This window comes from Schistocerca cancellata, chromosome 5 (assembly GCF_023864275.1).
Source record: "Schistocerca cancellata isolate TAMUIC-IGC-003103 chromosome 5, iqSchCanc2.1, whole genome shotgun sequence".
NCBI classification, from domain to species: domain Eukaryota; kingdom Metazoa; phylum Arthropoda; class Insecta; order Orthoptera; family Acrididae; genus Schistocerca; species Schistocerca cancellata.
In genome coordinates, this window is record NC_064630.1 from 764,246,560 (window position 1) to 764,267,442 (window position 20,883).

General features: G+C 40.4%; 1 protein-coding gene across 2 annotated transcripts in view; it reads left to right on the forward strand.

The window, feature by feature from the left end:
- Window positions 1-20,883, forward strand: part of LOC126187614 (transcription initiation factor TFIID subunit 1) — a 230,779-nt gene that overhangs the window by 125,354 nt on the left and 84,542 nt on the right. For both annotated transcript variants that reach the window (XM_049928806.1, XM_049928807.1), the window contains exons 11-15: window positions 3,073-3,193; window positions 3,294-3,435; window positions 14,687-14,817; window positions 14,894-15,115; window positions 19,915-20,040. In XM_049928806.1, the coding sequence (XP_049784763.1) occupies window positions 3,073-3,193; window positions 3,294-3,435; window positions 14,687-14,817; window positions 14,894-15,115; window positions 19,915-20,040 (742 nt within the window). The remainder of the gene's footprint in view (window positions 1-3,072; window positions 3,194-3,293; window positions 3,436-14,686; window positions 14,818-14,893; window positions 15,116-19,914; window positions 20,041-20,883) is intronic.

Here is a 20,883-nt window from a genome sequence, read left to right on the forward strand (position 1 = left end):
TTAACCAAAAGTCCATACAGCACAGCCAAAATTGTTGCCACCAATGTGAGCACTCTATCCTAAGAGAATCCAAACATATAATGGTAAAAAGACGATTGACAATGTGGATCAGGTGGTGCTTCGTGTTACAAGCTGTTCTGCCAACTAAACTTCAGTCCCACAGGACAGATTTCAGTGATAATATATCATGTGAACTTTTTGCTTGAAGAAAGTGCTGCCATTGTGGATATTGGTAACAGTGTATGCAAGATCTGTGGATGCTGTTCTATTTCTTTCCGTGTGGCTATCAGGACAAATTCCAGAGACAGCTGCTGTTTTTTTACTGTACTGTGCAGGAAAGAGTGAAGAAACACCACAATAACGGTTTTGAGGCTGTGGTACTTTGTTACAGTTCACTGTTCAGATTGTTTGTCTCGTATTTCGTATATACTGTGAGGAATGATGTCAAAATAACAATGTGGGGAGCACTTCCCAGAAGGATGAGTTCTATTTAGCAAACATCTCCAGTTTCTTACACTTGTGTAATTTCTCATGGTTAGCAGAGGTGGTATAAAGCTGAAGGTAGTTTCGGGATTAAATGGATAGAAACATTGTCCAAACAGGAGTTACTGTTGTAACTTACCAGAATGGGTTTTAATGTGGCTGTAGTGACTAAATGCAGATTTATTTTATTATTTTTTTTTTAAGCTGAGTGATGTACTTTGATTGCTATGTCACTATATTCTACAAAGACAGTAGTACTTATTCCTGTAGCAGCTCTGACACTGAAATATGTATAATCCAACAACACCAAGTGAGAAAGCAACAGTACTGTGTGTGTGTGTGTGTATGTGTGTGTGTGTGTGTGTGTGTGTGTGCGCGCGCGCGCACGTACGTGCATGCATTTGTGTGTAGACAGACAGACAGACAGACAGACAGACGTGGTAAAATATACGAGGGTGGTTTCATAAGTCTGGTAAATTTCCATGGAAGAATGGAACATTTTTGTTGCACCTTCATGGTTGATAAGGATCACGTAAAGAATTTAAAAAATGTGCAGTGTACAGTTCATTATTGACACCCATCTGAATTGGTCACTGTGTTGACTATAATTGAAAATGGAGAAAACTGAGTTTCATGTTGTCATTGAACATTTTCTTTTGAAGGATTGGACAGCCACGCTAATCAAAACAGAATTGGATGAAGTTCACACAGACACTGCACCATCATTGATAACCATTTACTCTTGGAATAATGAATTAAAACGTGGTCAGACAAGCACCAAAGACAAAGTGCCCTCTGGACGTCCAGTCAAGGCCACCACAAAGGAAACTATCGACAAAATCCATGAGATGATAATGCAAGACTGCCAAATAAAAATTGGTGAAATTACTGATACAGTAGGCATCTCAACTGAACCAGTGCAGAATATCTTACACAGAGAATTTGATTTGAAAAAGCTGTGTGCGAGGTGGGTGCAGCGAATGCTTACAGTAGACCAAAAGCCCATCCGACACAATATTTCAACACACTGTCTGGCGATGTACAATTCGCAAGCCTTTTTCCCTGATTTGTGACTGTTGATGAAACCTGGGTCCATCGTTACACACTAGAGTCAAAACAGATCTCAAAGCAATGGGCAAGGCTAGTGAAAGTGAACCGAACAAGACAAAGACCACTTTGTCAACTGGTAAGGTGATGGTCACGGGATTCCCAAATAATAATCCTCATAGATTTCTGGAAAAAGACAGACTCATAACTGGATCCTCTCATGATTCATTGTTGGATTGTTTGAAACTTGCATTTGCTGAAAAACAACCAAGGTTTGCACACAAAAAGGTGCTCTTTCACCAGCATAATGCACCATCGTACACATCAGTAACAACAGTGGCGAAAGTGCATGAATGGTTTCCTCATCCACCCTATTAAAACTTTGCCTTCCTGGGAGAAATTTTCATCAAATGAGGAAGTTGTAGTTGCAGTCAATGAGTATTTTGCAGAGTTTTACAGAACATGTTTTTCTAGTGGAATAAAAAAGCTGGAGAATAGCTGAACCAATTGTATATCCCTCAAATGACACCATATCAGGAATGAAAGGTGAGTTAAAAAACTAGAAAAAACAACTTGACATTCAAGGAAAGGAGAGATGGAAAAGCAGCCCATCAACATTGATGAAATGCTATACTCCACACGGCGAGAGAAGTGCTGTGACTGCTATAAGCTGGCTGCTCTGTTGACAGCAGTCCCATATTCAGCATTGTGCACTAAAGTTTATTCAGCATGTCTTTGTGCAACAGATTTGATACTTGAAACAGTTCCTCAGTGCACATGTGATTCAGCCAGATTTCTGCTTATAATCTGTAAGCCTTAGCTCATCATCAAGAATTTGTTGTTACTTGTTCACATTTGTACCAAAGTGTATTGTGTGTTATATCTTACAACTCCTTCCCCCTTGCATTGCTTGAATATAAGTGCAATGCATTAATGACTTCACCAAGAGAGACAGTGCAGTGGTTAAGACACTGGAAGGATTAGATGTAGGTTCCTATTTGGGCACCAAGTTTAAGCTTTTTTTGTCTCACGTTAAATTCCCTGTCAGTTCCAGGATTTCCAACTGTCATTTATAATTATTACTTCCACCTCTGGCAAAGAACTGGTATTGTGAAAAATGCTGAGTAGCACTGTGGCTCAGAAGCCATACTAAACTATATCTCCTCCCTCCCATAACTGCCTGGGTGAGTCGGTTCAAATGTTGCAGGAAGGCAATGCAATGCCACTTCTAGTAAAACCATACTTAGTAAAGCACTGTGGTGTTAAAACTAACGTTTTAATTTATGGCAGCTTTACTTTTATGGTTTCCTTAAATCATCCATTCCTGCAGTTTGTACAATCTGCAGTGATTTTGAAGTATTTGACCATCCTTCCATTGTAAGAAATATAAATTTGTTTAATCTAAAGAAGGCAAATGTATTGTACACATTGTGAATTCTGATTGTGCACTTATCTATGAAGTGTACTGGACTGTTTTGTGTAATTAAATTAAAGGATTATGATGACTGGAAAATGTTCACCAACACTATTATTCATTTTCAGGCAACAGTATTATATACGAGAAATTGATGCAGTGTTTGTGGCTGGCCAAGAATGCCCACTGTATGAAGTTCCTGGACCAAATTCGAAGAGAGCAAACAATTTTGTTCGTGACTTTTTACAGGTCAGTGTCAGTAATCTTAAAAAACTGCTGCCGAAATCAAAACTTTTTGATTTTACAAAAATATTGCATCACTTTGTCAAATTATTTCTGTTCTGTGCAGGTTTTCATTTATAGACTATTCTGGAAGAGTGAACATGTTCCTCGTAGGATTAAAATGGATGACATAAAAAAGGCTTTTCCATCACATTCAGAAAGCAGCATAAGGAAACGCTTGAAACTATGTGCTGATTTCAAACGAACAGGTCTGTACTCTGCTTAATGAAATGCATGTGCATATGTACCTATGTACCTGTAAATAATTCTCTCTCTCTCTCTCTCTCTCTCTCTCTCTCTCTCTCTCTCTCTCTCTCTCTCTCTCTCTCTCCCCCTCCTTCCCTCCCCCCTCCCCCTCCCCCCTCTCTCTCCCCCTCCCCCTCCCTCCCTCCCCCTTCTCTCTCTCCCCCATCCCTCCCTCCCTCTCACTGTGTGTGTGTGTGTGTGTGTGTGTGTGTAGGGAGGGCGAATTCTTAACATTGTTTTTTACTCCTGTATGCATTTAGGCATGCGGTAATTAGTGCCTTTAATGCAGTTTATATTAATTTTGTTGTGTAGATTTACCTTTTGTTTACAATACTGATTTATTTTCTGTTATTTTTTTGCATAACTGTACATCATTTTTATTTGACAGTTTTTCCAGTGAACACCCGTAAGTACAAAAATCCGGAATTGCTTATGTTTGTTTAATATCTCATTGTGGTGTGTGTTGTTAAAGTTTTCAACATAATATGTATTTTTTTACCCATTGTCTTCAAATAAGTGAAAGCAACAAGGACTCATATTACAGACAACACCTCTCCTCTCGTGATAATTTCAGTATCTCTTAAGTAATTGAGCACTGATGGAATGATAAAAAGAGGCAAAAATTATGAATGGGTTTCTCATTGTCATCAGTGATACTTAATTTTTGCACTGAAGAGGTGCTGAGAGAAGGAAATAGGTAGATCAGTGTAGGAGTTACTTGTCAGAGATAGAAAATCAACATGAAATAGTTCAATGATGACATAGCAACGTTACCCAAAAAAGAGCAGCAGTTGAATTAAGTGCTAAACAGAATGTAATGTGTGCTAGTGAAGTGCTGTTATATCTGTCTGAACAAAAAGATAACTAATGTGATTGATTGCCCAGCAGGGGGTGATTTTGGGTGGTTAAATGTAAACTTGCACAAGAGATTTGATGATATAACTATTTTTATCTCTCTAAAATAGAATAAATGAAATATGTATATGCAAAATAGAAAGGCCTGCATAAGACAAAAGGACTTTCTAGTGGAAAGAAGAATCCAAATCGATAACCCTTGAGACCAGAAGAAGATTACTGAAAAGCTGTGTTTGTAGCACTGTTCTGTACGGATTTGATATATGGACAATGAGAAAGACAGAAATGAAACAATTAGAGAAACTTTAGGAATGTGGTGTTAAAACAGACTGTTGAAGAACAGATTTCACCAACTTTTTTCGCAGGGAAGTCATCCTCTTTGTTTTAGCAGTGAGGAAACTGCCTTTGAAATCAGACAAATGAATGCTTCAGATACCTCTGGCTTAGTGAGACATTTGCTTGTATGTACTCTTTCTGTGATTGAGAAAAACAAATTCACTGTTATTAAACTGCAGGATGTTTGAAAGTGTCACCTGTGGAAATTTCCACAAGAAACTTTACAAAAAATCAGAAGTGAGTGTATTAGATTGCAGTATGTTGGTGGAATATAATCTTACCATAAATATGAAAATGCCGATGTGAGTTGAGTTGCAAGTGATTCAGAGTCCACAGGCAAGTGCTTTTAATAGTCAATATCCAATAATAAGGAGGAGGTAGCAGGGTAGTGTGAGGCAGGTCTTTCACCAAATGACTCAGTGGCTGCACAACACAATGAAAGAGGTTTAGAGGGTAGAGCATGTAAGGAGCAGATAGAGGGGGTGGGGATGTGGAGGAAGGAAAGGAGAGGGTGATGAAAAAGGAGACAGAAAGTGGAGAGAGTAAGGGAGAGGGGTGTAAAACTGGGGTGGAGAGAGGAGTGGAAAAACTGGAAGTTGGGGGGGGGGGGGGCAGAAGATGGGGGTTGCCACATAGGCAGAAGAGGGAAGGAAGAGTAATGGGAGCAAGCAGTACATGATCTGGATGCGGGAGGACTAGTGTGGACAGAAGAGGGAAGGGAAAAGGTAAGGTGAGGCAATAGGAAACAAGTTAGTGGAGTTCAAGCCAGGGAGTAGCAAGAGCACAGAATATGCTGGAAAGACAAATTACCACCTGCTGATTCAGAGAAACTTGTACCAAAATGGGGTACCCAAATGGCCTGTGTAGTGAAGCAGCTGTTGAATTCATTAGTGTTGTGGTGTGCAGCATGTTTGGCAACTGGATGGAGAAATTTGTGGTTGGGCACAATTTGGCAGTGGCTACTCATGTGACTGGACAGTTGGTTGCTTGTCATGCCCAAGCAGAATTCTGAACAGTAATTGCAGCATAGCTGATATATAACATGGCTGCTTTCACACAGGACCCTGCCTTTAATTGGATAGGAGATGCCTGTGAGGAACTGTGGTAGGAGATTGCTGGTGGATGTAGGGGACACGTCTTGCAGCTGGGTCGACTACAGGGGAATGACCCGTGCGATGCAGGATTAGGAGCAGGATTGGAGTAGGGCAGAGCACCACTTTGGATGGTGTGAGTAGAATGGTAGACTGTAGGATATTCCTCACCTCAGGGCATGAAAAGAGGTAGTGAACGCCCAGGTGAAAGATGTGGTTACTGGTGTCAAGGGAGGTGATGGCATGGGAGATCTGTTTGTGGATGAACTGGATTGGATATTGTCTGCCAATAAAAGTTCTGATATGAAAATGTTATTGGTAAATTTTGAGGACACCTGCGTACCACTGTAGATGCGGCATCCATGGTTGGTGATGCTGTATGGAAGAGACCTTTTCACATGGAATGCATCACAGCTGTGCAAGTGGAGGTACTCTTGGAGGTTGGTGCATTTGATGTGGACATAAATGTTTCTGGAGCCACCTGAGCTATGGAGATAAACATTTGGGAAGGTGGCTCGTTGAGTTGAGATAAGGACCAAGTGAAGCGGATTTGGGAGTAGGTATTAAGATTGTGAGGAAGGAGCAAAGTTGTGCCTGCTATGAGTCCAGATCATGGAAATGTCATCAGTGAATCTGAACCACACAAGGATTTTACGTGTTGACTGGATAGGAAGGATTCCTCCAAATAATCCATAAATAAATTGCTGTAGGACTGTGCCATGTGAGTACCCTTGACAGTACCACAGATCTGTTTATAGATTTGACCTTTGAAAGTGAAATAATTGTGGGTCAGAATGTGGTTGGCTAGGAGGATTAGGAAATAGATGGTGGGTTGGTATGAGGAGGACGTTGAGAAAGGTAGTGTCCCATGGCATTGAGGATTTTTGTGTATAAAGACATTGTATGCACAGTGATCAACAAGAAGTCTGATCATAACTGCGGAAACAATGGAAAGGCAGTGAAGAAAGCAAGCAGTGTCTTGAATATAGAATGGAAGGTTACGGACAATGGTTTGGAGGTGCTGGTCAACAAAGGCAGAGGTTCATTCAGTGGAGGCATTGTACCCAGCCACAGTGTGATGACCCTTGTGGAGCTGCAGGAGGTTCTGTTGGACATGTGGAATGGGATCATGGTTGTAAGGTTTGTATGCAGAGGTGTTGGAAAGGTAGCACAGGCCCACATCCACACACTCGCTATACTTCATGACCACTGTGGAGGAGCCTTTGTCTGCGAGGAAAGTTCAGGATTTTCAGGTTATGTATAACTGTGTGTTCCTTAGAAGTGACATTGGACCCACTGGGGAGGGATCTAGGAAGGGAATGTGAGGCTAGGTTAGAAGTTAGGAATTCATTAAAGATAACCGGAGGATGAAACTTCCTGGCAGATTAAAACTATGTGCCGGACCGAGACTCGAACTCGGGGCCTTTGCCTTTCGCGGGCAAGTGCTCTACTGACTGAGTTACCCAAGCACGACTCACGCCCTATCCTCACAGCTTTACTTCTGCCAGTACCTCGTCTCCTACCTTCCAAACTTTACAGAAGCTCTTCTGCGAACCTGTATAACCAGAGGATGACTGGACGGAAGGGGAGGATAATCACAGTTGGAGGGAAGTGGGAGCTGTTTTAAACAAAGTTATTTGCGGGGTGTTGGTTGTCTGTTGTCAGTGGAATGCATGGCAGTTGTGTTTCTACTGCAGAGAATGAGTAAACAAAAGAAGGTCCTTTACAAGTCCAGCATGGCTGAATTTAGGTTTTGGTCTTAAGATGAAAGTACTGAGACTTCTGACACTCCTTTTCTCAGATAGCTCCACAGATATGACCATTCATGTCAGGCTCATGAACCACCAACAGTGCTTCCACTTTGACAGCTGCCATCATTGCCATGTGAAAAAGTCTCTTCCAAGCAGCATCACCAACAATGGTGGACACTGTATCTACAGTGGTAAGCAGGCATCATCAAAATATACCAATAACCTTTCCATATCAGAGCCTTTGTTGACAGATAATATCCAATGCAGCTCATCCACAAACAGATCTCCCATGCCATCACCTACCTTGACACCACTAATCCTGTTAACCAGCCACCAGTCAGCACTCCTCTAATCATCCAGGATGATCCTGGCGTTTAAAAAGCTCAACCACATCCTTCATCAGGACTGTGACTACCTCTCTCCATAACCTGAAATGACGGATATTCTACCCACATCGCTCAAAGTAGTGTTCTGCCACTCACCAAACCTACGGAAGATTCTTGATTGTCCCTAGTCCAATCCTGCACCCCATGGGTCATTCTCTTGAAGTCGGCCCAGCTGCAGGACCTGTTCCATATATCCACCCACCGCCTCATGTCACAGTCCATCACAGCCATCTCCTGCCCAATTAAAGGCAGGGTACCATATGAAAGCAGCCATGCAATTACTGTACAGCATTCTGTGTGGCATACAAGTAACCAACCATCCATTCACGTGAATGGCCACTACCAAACTTTGGTAACTGCAGATTTGTCCATCCAGTTGCCGAACATGCTGTGCACCATAATATTAATGACTTCAACAGCTGCTCTGCTACACAGGCCATTCTGATAATCCCTTCTGGCACTAGTTTCTCTGAACTGTGCATGTGGGGATTGTCATTCCAGCACATTGCAATCCCACTGGCCTAAACCTCCACTCATTTGTTTCTGATTGCCTCACCTTAACTTACCATTTCCTTTCTCTCTTCAGTTCACCACTCCTCCCCCATCTTGATTGTGTACTGCCTTCTCTCCCTACTCTTCGTGCTGCTCCCTCTCCTTCCGTGTGGTCCCTCTCCTTCTCCCTCTTTTCCTCCCCTCCCCCTCCCCCTCCCCCTCCCCCTTATTCTATCCCCTCCCTATGTCTCTCTTCATTACTTTCTCTTGTCCTCCCCTCCCCCTCATTTTCTCTGTCCCTTATATGCTCTACCCTTTAAACTCCCCTCATAGTGTGCAACTGCTGAGTTGAAACTTCCTGGCAGATTAAAACTGTGTGCCAGACCAAGACTTGAACTCAGGACCTTTGCCTTTAGCGGGCAAGTGCTATACCAACTGAGCTACCCAAGCACGACTCACGCCCCGTCCTCACAGCCATGTCTCCGCAATATTCTTTCGTTCAGGAGTGCTAGTTCTGCAGGATTCGCAGGAGAGCTTCTGTAAAGTTTGGAAGGTAGAAGACGAGACACTGGCAGAAGTAAAGCTGTGAGGACGGGGTGTGAGTCGTGCTTGGGTAGCTCAGTTGGTAGAGCACGTGCCCGCAAAAGGCAAAGGTCCCGAGTTCGAGTCTCGGTACAGCACACAGTTTTAATCTGCCAGGAAGTTTCATATCGGCGCACAATCTGCTGCAGAGTGAAAATCTCATTCTGGAACTGCTGAGTTATCTGGCAAAAGGCCTTCTTCATGCTATCCTGGTAACCCTTCATTTCCTTGTGTCATTCCTTACCCATTCCCCACCTGTAATTACCCAGGTAAATGCTTTCAATATTCAATAATTAGTCTTGTTACTACTGTGAGCATGTATGATTGGGTGTCTGTGTGGTTGTGTGTGTGAATGTGAGTACCCTTACTAGAAAAAAAGCAAGAGCTTTTCCATTGTTTCATGTACTTTTCCATTCAGGATTTTCCATTATTGCTTTAACTTTCAGATGTTAACATAAAAGATAGGAATAATATAGAATACATAAATACATTAGGAAGTTAAAGTATTTTTGATTATCAGTTAGTTCAGTGTCCTTAAGAGGGTACAAATGATGGTTCTGTATAATGGGTTGGGAATTTGGTTGTGCATTGGGATTTAAAAAGCTCACCAAGATTTTCCTAGAAACTCAGATTTTCTAATTGAAATATTTCATCGACTAATGTGATATTCTAGGAAAATTATAAATTTTAGGAAACAGAAAAAATTGGAAGCCATCAAAGAGATGGTCACTGTTCGGAATGTGGCATGCGGGGCTGGGGACCAGGTGAAGTGGATGGGTGAGTGGGTTTTGAGGCTGTGGAGAAACGAGGATGGAATGTCTTGCACTGGGTCCAGCTCATTAAGATATCATTAATGAACCTATACCAGTTGAGGGGTTTGGGATTTTGGGTGTCTAGCAAAGTTGGCATTAGAGGATACCCTGTAGGTGCTTATGACTGTGCTGCAGATTTGTTTGTATATTTATCCAGCAAATGAGAAGTTATGGGTAAAGATGCAGTTCTTTTAGGTGTCTAAGGAATGGCGTGGGCAGTTTAAGTTAGTAGGATATTGAGAGTGGTAGTGTTTGAAAATGCCAAGGCCATCATCATGGGTGATGTTGGTGTTAGGGAGGTGGCATCAACAGTGAGTAGGGGTCCACGTGGTAATAGGGTGGGGATGGTTGAATTTGTGTGTTTGGTATGGAAAGGTAGGTTGTGAGCAATGGATTGGAGGTGTTAGTCAAGAAGAACCAAAATTATATTTGTGGAAGTTTTGTAACTTTGTACAATTGGGTGTCCTGGATGGTTAGATATAATGATTTTGGAAAACATTTGGAAGGTGTGTGTGCTGCGTGTAGTTGGAGTGAGGAGGGAGATGCATTTGGGGAAGATCTCTTGCGATGGGCTGATGATTTGAGTAAGAATTGCAGTTTATACTGGACTTCTGGGGAAGTATCATAGTAGCAATGCTTGGAGACAGAATAATCAGACAGGTCGACTACTGTGTGAGGCTGCTTGCTAATGACTTTCCTATTTATCTAGAAATTATTTGTGTTTATGATGTGTGCGTCACCCTGGTAAAACCCAGATGTCTGTAGAGATGATTGATAGACAATATAATAAAAATAATAGAAACTATTGGAAGAAAAAGCAAATTCATGCAGCTGACGATGGTAAGATATCTAATGAAGGGGTTGTACTAGGTAGAGGGAAGAAAATATTCCCTTTGTCAAATTGTATAGTACCTGGGTATTACAAAGTGAGAAACGTAACTTAGACTGACTAGGTTAGAAAAATAGTAGTGATGTGAATATTGAAAAGTAGCTGCAAAGACGCAAAAGAATTAGCTTATATAATGCTAGTTTGACCAATATCAGAGCTGGCCGGGGTGGCCGAGTGGTTCTAGGTGCTACAGTCTCGAATCGCACGACCGCTACGGTTGCAGGTTCGAATCCTGCCTCGGGCATGGATGTGTGTGATGTCCTTAGGTTAGTTAGGTTTAATTAGTTCTAAGTTCTAGGGGACTGATGACCACAGAAGTTCAAGTCCCATAGTGCTCAGAGCCATTTTTTTTGAACCAATATCAGAATACAGAGGTTCCTATTGGGATCACTAGCAGTCATACGTTGGGGACGGATAAATTAGAAGTGGTGCAATAGCATGATGATTGATAAATCTGCAGTGTACTTAGCTGGGCTAGTAGTAGCACTGGAGTGAAAAATAAATAAGGTTAGGTTAGGAAACATCACAGCATAGGAGAAGAAAATCTTGACTATGTACTCTTTATAAATGATACTCACAAAAACCATCTGGAAATAACATTCAAAAATTTAATTTGCTGTGTTATTCAACATTATGTAAGAAGGTTACACTTCACGATATCAGCACAGTTCTATGAGATTTTGTTACGAAGACTGTTGGCAGTGTCACGAGATGGTGTTTGTTTAACGAAACAGGCTGTTACATATGAAGTGTAACATAATTAGCTGTGATGGCTCTTACTAATGTTAAATATTTTCTCTTTAATTTATTCCTTTTTTTTTTTTTTTTTGCAATTTTGAATTTTAAAAATTCAAATACTGTATGTGCCAATGAAATAACATCCAAATTATAGCTATAACCCTAAATAATTCTTGTCCTTTTGTTGTCATTTCAACCTGCCTGCTATAGACGACACTGTTTCGACTATGCTTTTCTTTTTCTGTGTGCATGGGCTTCAATTTCACGCCAGTACTATGACATACATTTCCTATGCTGTTTCGTCCATACATCAGTCACATTTTGACAGTTTTTAGTTTATCTTTGCTTCAAACCAAGATACTCTTGGAGTTTCTTCTTGTTTGGAATGCATTTCTGGATGTCATCCTTGTTGAAAAAGTACCAGAAGATTTAGTTGCTCAAACTTGTAGAACTTGTATCAGCAATGTGACCATAGAAAATGATCTTCCTCCCATGAATGTATGTAATCTTTTCTACATGGGTGTAGAGTTCACCATTGTGCCATCTTCTGAATTAACTATTTTCTTTGATTGCTCCAAGGCATGTAGGATTTTTCTAAAGATATGTCATTTTGTTATTTCTGATTCCTTGATCAGACTATTTCTATTCATAGCAAGACATTCAATGACAGATAGGCCTCCAAGCATATTACTGTGCAGTAATGGTGTATCTGGGTGTGAATGGATATTGGTATCTTTCATACATTTTTGGTTATTTAATATGTATTGTTTATTTTCTCGCTCCATGATGCAGACGCCTCTTTCTTGGAGGTATTTAAGTTTCTCCATTCATTTGGTTTCCCCTTCGTTTACCTCTAGTGCTCTTGCTGACTTGATCTACATTATAAATTCTGTTTTCTCAAAAGAGATCTGGAGTCCAATCTTTGCTGTTAGTCTCTTCAACTCGTTTTGCAAATGTGTGTAGCAAATCAGAAAAAATGAGTTGCCTGCAAAAGGTAGGCAGTCAACTGTCAAACTGATGTTTTTATTGGTTAGCCTGATGTTTGCCACCGTTTCCTTTTCTCCACTCATGTATGTCTACCCATGTAATCTTCAGCATTCTTCTGTCACTCTGCATTTCAAAAGCTTCTGTCTTCTTCTTCTTCTTCTTCTTGTCTGATTGCCTGTCACTCACATTTCTCTTCCATACAAGACCACATTCCAGACAAAATGCCTTCAGAAAGACTTCCTAAAACTAAAATGTATATTTGACATTAGCTAATTCCTCTTTTTCAGGAAATATTATCTTGCTGTTGCCAGTCTCCAAAGTAGAAAAATGCATCTACTACTTTTAATGTCTCATTACTTAATCTAATTCCCTCAATATCCCCTGATTTAACTTGTCTGTATCTCATTACTCTTCTTTTACAATACGAGAGAAGGAAAAGTCGCTACTCACCATATAGCGGAGATGCTGAGCCGCAATAGGCGCAATAAAAAGATTCACACAATCATAGCTTTCGGCCATTAAGGCCTTTGTCAGCAGTAGACACACACACACACACACACACACACACACACACACACACACACACACACACACACTCACGCAAGTGCAACAGTGAGCTTTTCTGAATTGCGCAGGTGGGAACTTTCCCTGCAATACATCCTACGTTCCCTTAACCCTCCTGGCCTCAACCTTCGTTAGTCACTGTCCTCATCCATCCAGCCCCCTCCCTGTTCCCATTCCAGCACTACACAGCCGTCATTTCACTGCCACACCCAGTCTTTTTATTTCATTTATTTTTATTTATCTCCTTTCCGCTACTTGGCCCCTCCCCCCTCCACACCTTCTCTCCTACCCTCCGTCTAAACTGCAAAACTTCACTGTCCACCACTCCCACCATACTATCTCTCCCCCTCCCCACCCCAGCCTCCTCCTTACCCCCACCCAGTCGCCACTCCCATCATGCGCTGGTGCTGCTGCTCGCAGTGTAGTTTCAGCTCTCTGAGACTGCAGATGTGTGCGCAAGTTGCACTTGCGTGTGTGTGTGTGTGTGTGTGTGTGTGTGTGTGTGTGTGTGTGTGTCTACTGCTGACAAAGGCCTTAATGGCTGAAAGCTATTACTGTGTGAATCTTTTTATTGTACCTATCGTGGCTCAGCGTCTCCGCTATATGGTGAGTAGCAACTTTCCTTCTCTCGTATTGTTACTCTTCTTTTACTTTATTTAGATCTATCACTAAGTGGCGGCAGAACACACACATAAAAGATGGTTGTAATTGGCAAGCTTTCAGAGCCAGTGGCTCCCTCTTCAGGCAGAAGGGTTGAAGGGGAAGGAAGAGGGGTGAAGGAAAGGGACTGGAGAGGTCTAGGAAAAGGAATAGATTTCGGGAAAGTCACCCTGAACTGCGGGTCAGGAGAGACTTACCATACGGGATGAAAAGGAAAGACTGATTATTGGAGGCTGCATCGGACGAGATTTGAAAACCTGAGTGCTTAAAGGCCGAAGGCAGGGTAATACATAGACAGAGATTACTGCTTAAACATCATGCATGAGTTAATAAGAGTGAAAAGCAGAGTGCATTGTACGTGACAGAGGTGGGAGGAGGGCAGTGAAAAGTAGGCGGGAGAGACAATGAAAGTCGTAGAAAACTAAAATGGAGTGAAGCAAAGAGTAGTTACAGTGAAGAAATGCCGAGATGGAAGAAATTAGCATATCGTAGAAAACTAAAATGGAGTGAAGCAAAGAGTAGTTACAGTGAAGAAATGCCGAGATGGAAGAAATTAGCATAAATTAAGGCCAGGCGGGTGGTGAGAACCAAGGACATGTTGTAGCGCTAGTTCTCACCTGCGGAGTTCTGAGAAACTGGTGTTTGGGGCACAAGATGGCTCTCCCTTTGATAGTGTATGCTTTCCAGTTACAGAGCTGTTATAGGTGGTGGTTGTAGAGTGCATAGGGCAAGTCTTACAGCGGGAATGGTCATAGGGATAGGTACCATAGGTTAGGCAGATGAGTGTAGAAAGAACATAGAGTCTGACAATAATATAAGAAGAATATATCTCCTTTTACTTTTGTTGATGTTTATCTTGTAATCTCTTTCAAGACACTATCCTTTCTTTTCAGCTGCTCTTCCAAGACATATGCTGTCTCAGACAGCATTATATAGCATCACTGGCAAACCTCAAACTTTTTGTTTCTTCTCCCTGAACATATTTTGTTATCTAAACCAAATTAAGTAATAAAAATATTAAAAGTATCCTGTTTGCTTAATTATCATATTTACCTTAATTGATTTTGTCAGGTATGGACTCCAACTGGTGGGTCATAAAACCAGACTTCAGACTTCCTACAGAAGAGGAAATACGTGCTATGGTTTCCCCTGAGCAGTGCTGTGCATACTTCAGTATGATTGCTGCTGAACAGAGGCTCAAGGCATGTGAATGTTTTAACAGCTTCACAACATTTGTCATTTAAATGGACATTTTGTTAATTGTGTGAATTTCATTAGGATGCGGGTTATGGAGAGAAATCAATATTTACAACCCAAGAGGATGATGATGAGGAAATGCAGCTGAAGATGGATGATGAAGTTAAGGTGGCCCCGTGGAACACCACAAGAGCATACATACAAGCAATAAAGGGTAAATGCCTGCTACAGCTGACAGGGCCAGCAGACCCTACTGGATGTGGCGAAGGTTTCTCCTACATCAGGGTGCCAAATAAGCCAACGGTGAGTAGTTTCAGAATAGCTGTGTGCTTTCTAGCACTGTTCTGTGGTCAGTGCTAAATAGTGAATAATGTTAAAATATGGAAAAGGAAAAAATAGAAAGTTTTAGGAAGAAACTCAGATAAATGGGTAGGAGGCATCAAGTTTTTGCAATAGTGATGCAACTTGCAGCATTCATTCATATGGGAACAAAATCAGACTTCATAGAAAATTACTAAACCTAATTATTTACAAATTCAGAAGCTTTCTTTCCCAGTGTGTTTCCAACTTATGATACTGCTGGTTCTTCATGCTTGATGCATAACATACAGTGTTTTCAACAGTATAAATCAGTAGCTTATTTTTCATTGTCACTGTTTTCATACAAAATACTCTAATAATGTCCTATGGTATTCTTTTATTCTCTTAATGAATGTGAAACACTCAATGCTTCATTTGATTATAGCTGTAATAAAACGGGTGGAAAAAATGCAAATATTATCCATTTTGTTTCAAAGACTGTGACTGAAAAGTGAGGTACCAGATGTCTCATTCTACCTTCCTCAGCATCTTTAAAAATTTGCCCCAAAATTTTGGCATGCGAATATATTTGCACTTTTTTAATATGCAACTCACTTCAGACTCTCACAAGCCCTCCTAACTGTAACTCACTCACACCCACTGGTCCACCACTGTAAGTTGCTTGTATCCATCCACTCCTAATTGTCATTCCTCAATCATTCAACTGAACTTTATCTCCTTCTGTCTCTCTGTCTCCTGTGTCACAGCCACAATCTCCTTCGTTCTGTCGTAGTATACTACAGTCTCCTTTATCTGTCACTGTCTCCCTCTTGCTCTCTCTCTCTCATTATCATTGGCTCTCACCCACTTCCAGTTTCTCTTTCTCTTTATTGCCCCCACCCCCACAGCACTGTCTTCTTCATTCTTTTCGTAGCACTGTTATGTCACTGTCAGTTATGTTCCATTGCCACTGTGTCTCTGTCTTTCTCTCAACACAACACTGTCTACTATCTTCCAGTATTTATTACTTTTTCTTCTCTTTGCCACTGCCACTGCCTTCTTTTCTCTCAGCATAAAAAGGTACGAATATGTTCACATTCCAGAATTTTTAAGGTTGCTGAGGAAGGTAGAAACGGGCCACTGGTACACCATTTTCCAGTCAGATTCTTTTAAATAAACAGAAACATATTCACATTTTTTGAGTTCTGATAGGAGAATTTTTGCACGTTTTTTTTTGTGCAGGTAACCGAGGAACTGCCCGTGAAGCAATGGGGCCTCCAGTAGTTCCGTGAAGCCCACTGTAGACCACATTACACGCAAAAATAAAACCAACCAATTTTCTCTATTTGCCTTAACAGAAGGAAATGTGTAATATTCATACTTTGATCCTGTACTGTAGGATACTGACACTGAAACAATCCCTCCGTTCGTTATAGAACTGGCCCCTAGCCGTAGGGCTGTCCAAAACACAAGACACTACGTGTCTTATCACCAATAGAACCTGAGGTACGAGCACCAGGAAATCCCACTTCTGTGTGCGGTATTTTGGGAGATGTTAGACATGCATGCTGTCACGTGCATACAAACTATCTTAGCTTGCAAATAACATGGAATCTACAACTGTGTTTCCCTCACTGTAGATTTTGACATATATTGGTGATAATCCTTAAGTAAACTGATTCTAAGTGACAGTTCATGACTGTCACTTAAGAGCACCAATTCTCTTATTTCCCTGCATGATATAGCAGCTATCATCTTACACCAATTCATGATCCATGTGCAAGACACACAAACTATGTTGGTATAAATGAAACTCATAACTATGTTAGCATCCAAATCTATGATCTCTTTCGTTACCTTTGTGCTTTTATTAAATTGGATTGTAACAAAAGTTCCAGACATTTCTTTTGCTGCAGAGTTTATTATGTGAATATATCTTACAACAAAACCTATTCATAGCTTCAGTGTTATTTGCTACAACTTGTAGAGTAACAAATTCAGTTTCAGTTCCTTTGTTCAGTTTCTTTCGCTGACAGCAAATTGACTTAGTTTAGTTATGGGATGATGACCATAGAGGAATTATGACCAAAGTTTAAACTAATTGTGTATCATGCTCTGGAGAAGTGTAATAAGGATTGAAAAAAAAAAAAAAAAAAAAAACACCGTGGTTGAACAACAATATTCGGGATTCGTGAAATGCTGAGAAAACAAATGCTGTTCTGCTCTTGGTGCAAAAGAGTACGTGCAAGTGACGACAGATAGACTTTAGTAGAGATTTGTGCATTTGTGAACAGATCTACACATGAAGCATGTGACAACTGCCACAATCATACCTTATTGAAAGATCTGGCTGAGAACCTGAGAAAATCCTGGTCCTATGTAAAATCACTAAGCAGATCTAAGGCATCCATCCAGTCGCTCGTTGACCAATCTGGTGTGGCAGTTGAAGATAGCAAAACAAAAGCTGAAGTTTTAAATTTTGCATTTATGCAATCATTCACAGAGGAGAATCATAGAAACATACTGTCTTTTGATCGCCGTACAGACTCCTGTATGGACACCATAATAAAAAGCATCCCTGACATAGAGAAACAGCTGAAAGAGTCTAAAACAAATAAGTTGTGATATCCAGTTGGAATCCCAATATGGTTTTACAAGGAGTGCTCTACGGCATTGACCCCTTACTTAGGCACATTTATGGCACATTGCTCACCCAGTGAAAAGACCCAAGAGACTAATAGTATGCAGGTGACTCCAATATATAAGAAAGGTAGAAGAACGGGCCAACAAAATTATGGACCATACTCACATGTTGAATATAATAAATTTCCTTGGGTCAGAGAAGCTTATGTCGATGAATCAGAATGATTTTAGAAAGCATCATTCAAACAGAACTCAGCTTTCCCTTTCTCCCCCGATATATTGCAAACTTTGGATGAAGGGTAACATGCTGATTCCCTATTCCCAGATTTCCAGAAACCGACCCACTGCAGACTGATAACAAAAGCATGAGTGTCCAGAATAGGTTCTCAGATATGTGAGTGGCTCATTGGTGTGCCAAATGGCAGCTAACTCTAAATGTAGAAAAATATAACTTAACATTGATGAGTAGGAAAAACAAACCTGTAATGTTTGGATACAGCATTAGCAATTTCCTGCTTGACATGGTCATGTCGTGTAAATATCTGGGCATAACATTGCAGAGTGATAGAAAATGGCAGGAACATGTGAGGACTGTGGTTGTGAAGGTGAATGGTCAATTTAGGTGTATGAGGAGACTTTTGGGTTAAGGATTAAAGGGACCAAAGACTTTTGGGAAGGTGTAGTTTATCTGTAAAGGAGACTGCATATAGGACACTAGTGCAACCTGTTCTTGAGTACTATTCAAGTGTTTGCCATCCATACTGGGTCAGATTGAAGGAGGATGTAGAAACAATTCTGAGGCTGCTAGATTTGTTACTGGCAGGTTTGAACAATACACAGGTGTTACAAAGATGCTTCTGGAACTCAAATGGGACACCCATGAAGGAAGGCGACATTCTCTTCATGGAACACTACTGAGAAAATTTAGAGACACAGTGTTTGAAGCTGACTGCAGTATGGCTCTAATTTCACCAATGTACGTTTTGTGTAAGGACCACAAAGATAAGATACAAGAAATTTCTTGGGGATGGTGGCTTTTATTCCAAGTATAATGTTTTGGTTATACTTAAATTGAAGTTGAGGCCATTCTTGGAGGGGTACCTCCCAACGTAAGCTGAGGTGGAGGCCCCTCAATTGTACCTGTCCCTCTAGCTGATTCAGTCTTTCCACTTTTCTCTTTCTTTTATTATGTTTCACATCTTTATCTGATGTTTGCTACGCTCTAGTTTTCATCCCCTTTTAATCTTGGTGATCTTCCCTATGTGTGTTTAGAAGGGTGTTGTTTATTATGTCATTGTTTTGCACACATCTCATATCAACTGAGGTTTGGGGGGGATGGGACGTGCTTCATGCTGCAGGTGAGTCCCGATGGGAGCCCCCATCTGTCTGTGCTCAGCACAGCAGCCTGATTTTGCCTTTGCTACCTGGATGTCTGTGCCCTATTGCTTTTCATGCACTATGATAACACAGTTAGGCAGGTTTTACTTCTGGTTAATGGCACCATTATGTATCGACTTGCTCCACAAATGTGGGACTAATGACCTTGTAATTTGTTCCTTAAACCCCCATACAACCACCCAGCCAACCAACCAGATGTGTAGTGACATATGAAGGATAGGGAAAGAATGTAGTAATCGTGATATGATACGATATGTACTTGTCTTTGTATGTTTAATGGCATGACAAATTTTATAATGGTCATTGTCAAACATATTTTGTAGTGTATTCAGGACCATGGTGAAGGGAAAGTCATTTGGAAATGTCATAATATTCAGTAAATATTTGCAGAATTGGGTGGGAAATAGAGAGTGACATTGTATGATGTGAGAACAATTCTGTAAATGGATGGCACAATCTGAGGACGTTGTAGCCACATTTTATTACCATATGAAATTGTCCAAGTTGCACAGGCACATTATCCAGAAGGAAATGTTAATATAGGACATGGATCATGTGAATTTTTGAACTGCAGTAGGCAGAAAATGACAAACTGTATCCTTACTTGTTTCTACAATTAGGATAGTATCATGCTGAAGTAATGTTGTATGTTCTTACTGAATCATTTACATACTGTTTTCCTTTTACTGAGATTAGCTCTCTGCAACAAGGATAGAAAAAATACAACGTGGGAGTGATCTGTGTGCATACATCTGTTTCAGCAAACTAAAGAAGAACAAGAAGCTCAGCCAAAACGTACTGTGACTGGAACTGATGCTGATCTAAGAAGACTTTCTCTCAACAATGCTAAAGCACTTCTTCGAAAATTTGGTGTACCAGAAGAAGAGGTATATTTTTCCAGTAATTTTTACCTCATGTACCAGTTAAAATTCTGTGTATCCCTTAATATTTCACAGTGCATATTTCAAAATATGAGCAAAGATTTGAAAAATAAAGGACCCATATTTCACAAAAGCAGCTTTTTCTTCTTCGTTTTCAAAATTATTTTAAAGTTTATGCCTAATTAGCATCTTTTGAATAAATGGATGTATGAACTTAATTTTAATTTCATTTTATTTATTATTATTATTATTATTATTGTTGTTATACTGATAGATGGCTGCATTTGTTCATAAACATATATTGTCTGTTCTCAGTAGGGTTGCCAGATTTCAGTGTGGAAATACAGACTCACATGAATCAACATTGACTTTTTAAAAAATTATATTTATTGCATATTTTCTTCAAAATGCTCTCAACATCATCAAGAGGAATATGTATCAGTTGAGCTTGCACTTCTCAATTTTTTTTCATTAGGCAGCACTTTTATAAAAATCATTGCAACTCTCATCATAATAGAAATAAATGTACAATTCATATTTTATTATATCAGCTGACAATCTGTTTCACTCATCCCTCCATTTAATGTTCATAATGGAGAAAACTCTCTCCATGGATAAATTGGAAGTAAATACACTCAAAACAAATTTAACTAAAACACTGCATATTTTTGATGTGCCAATCAGTTCTATAATATAGGTCCAGCTTTGTAGTATTGCCGTAGCAGCTAATTTTGGTTTCAAATGTTCTCTCCCTTTCCCACAAAACAAATCAGAAAGCGTAGTGATCTCTGAATACATATTATCTACAATGAAGAATCAACAATACAAAGTGATTCAGCTAATGTTAAA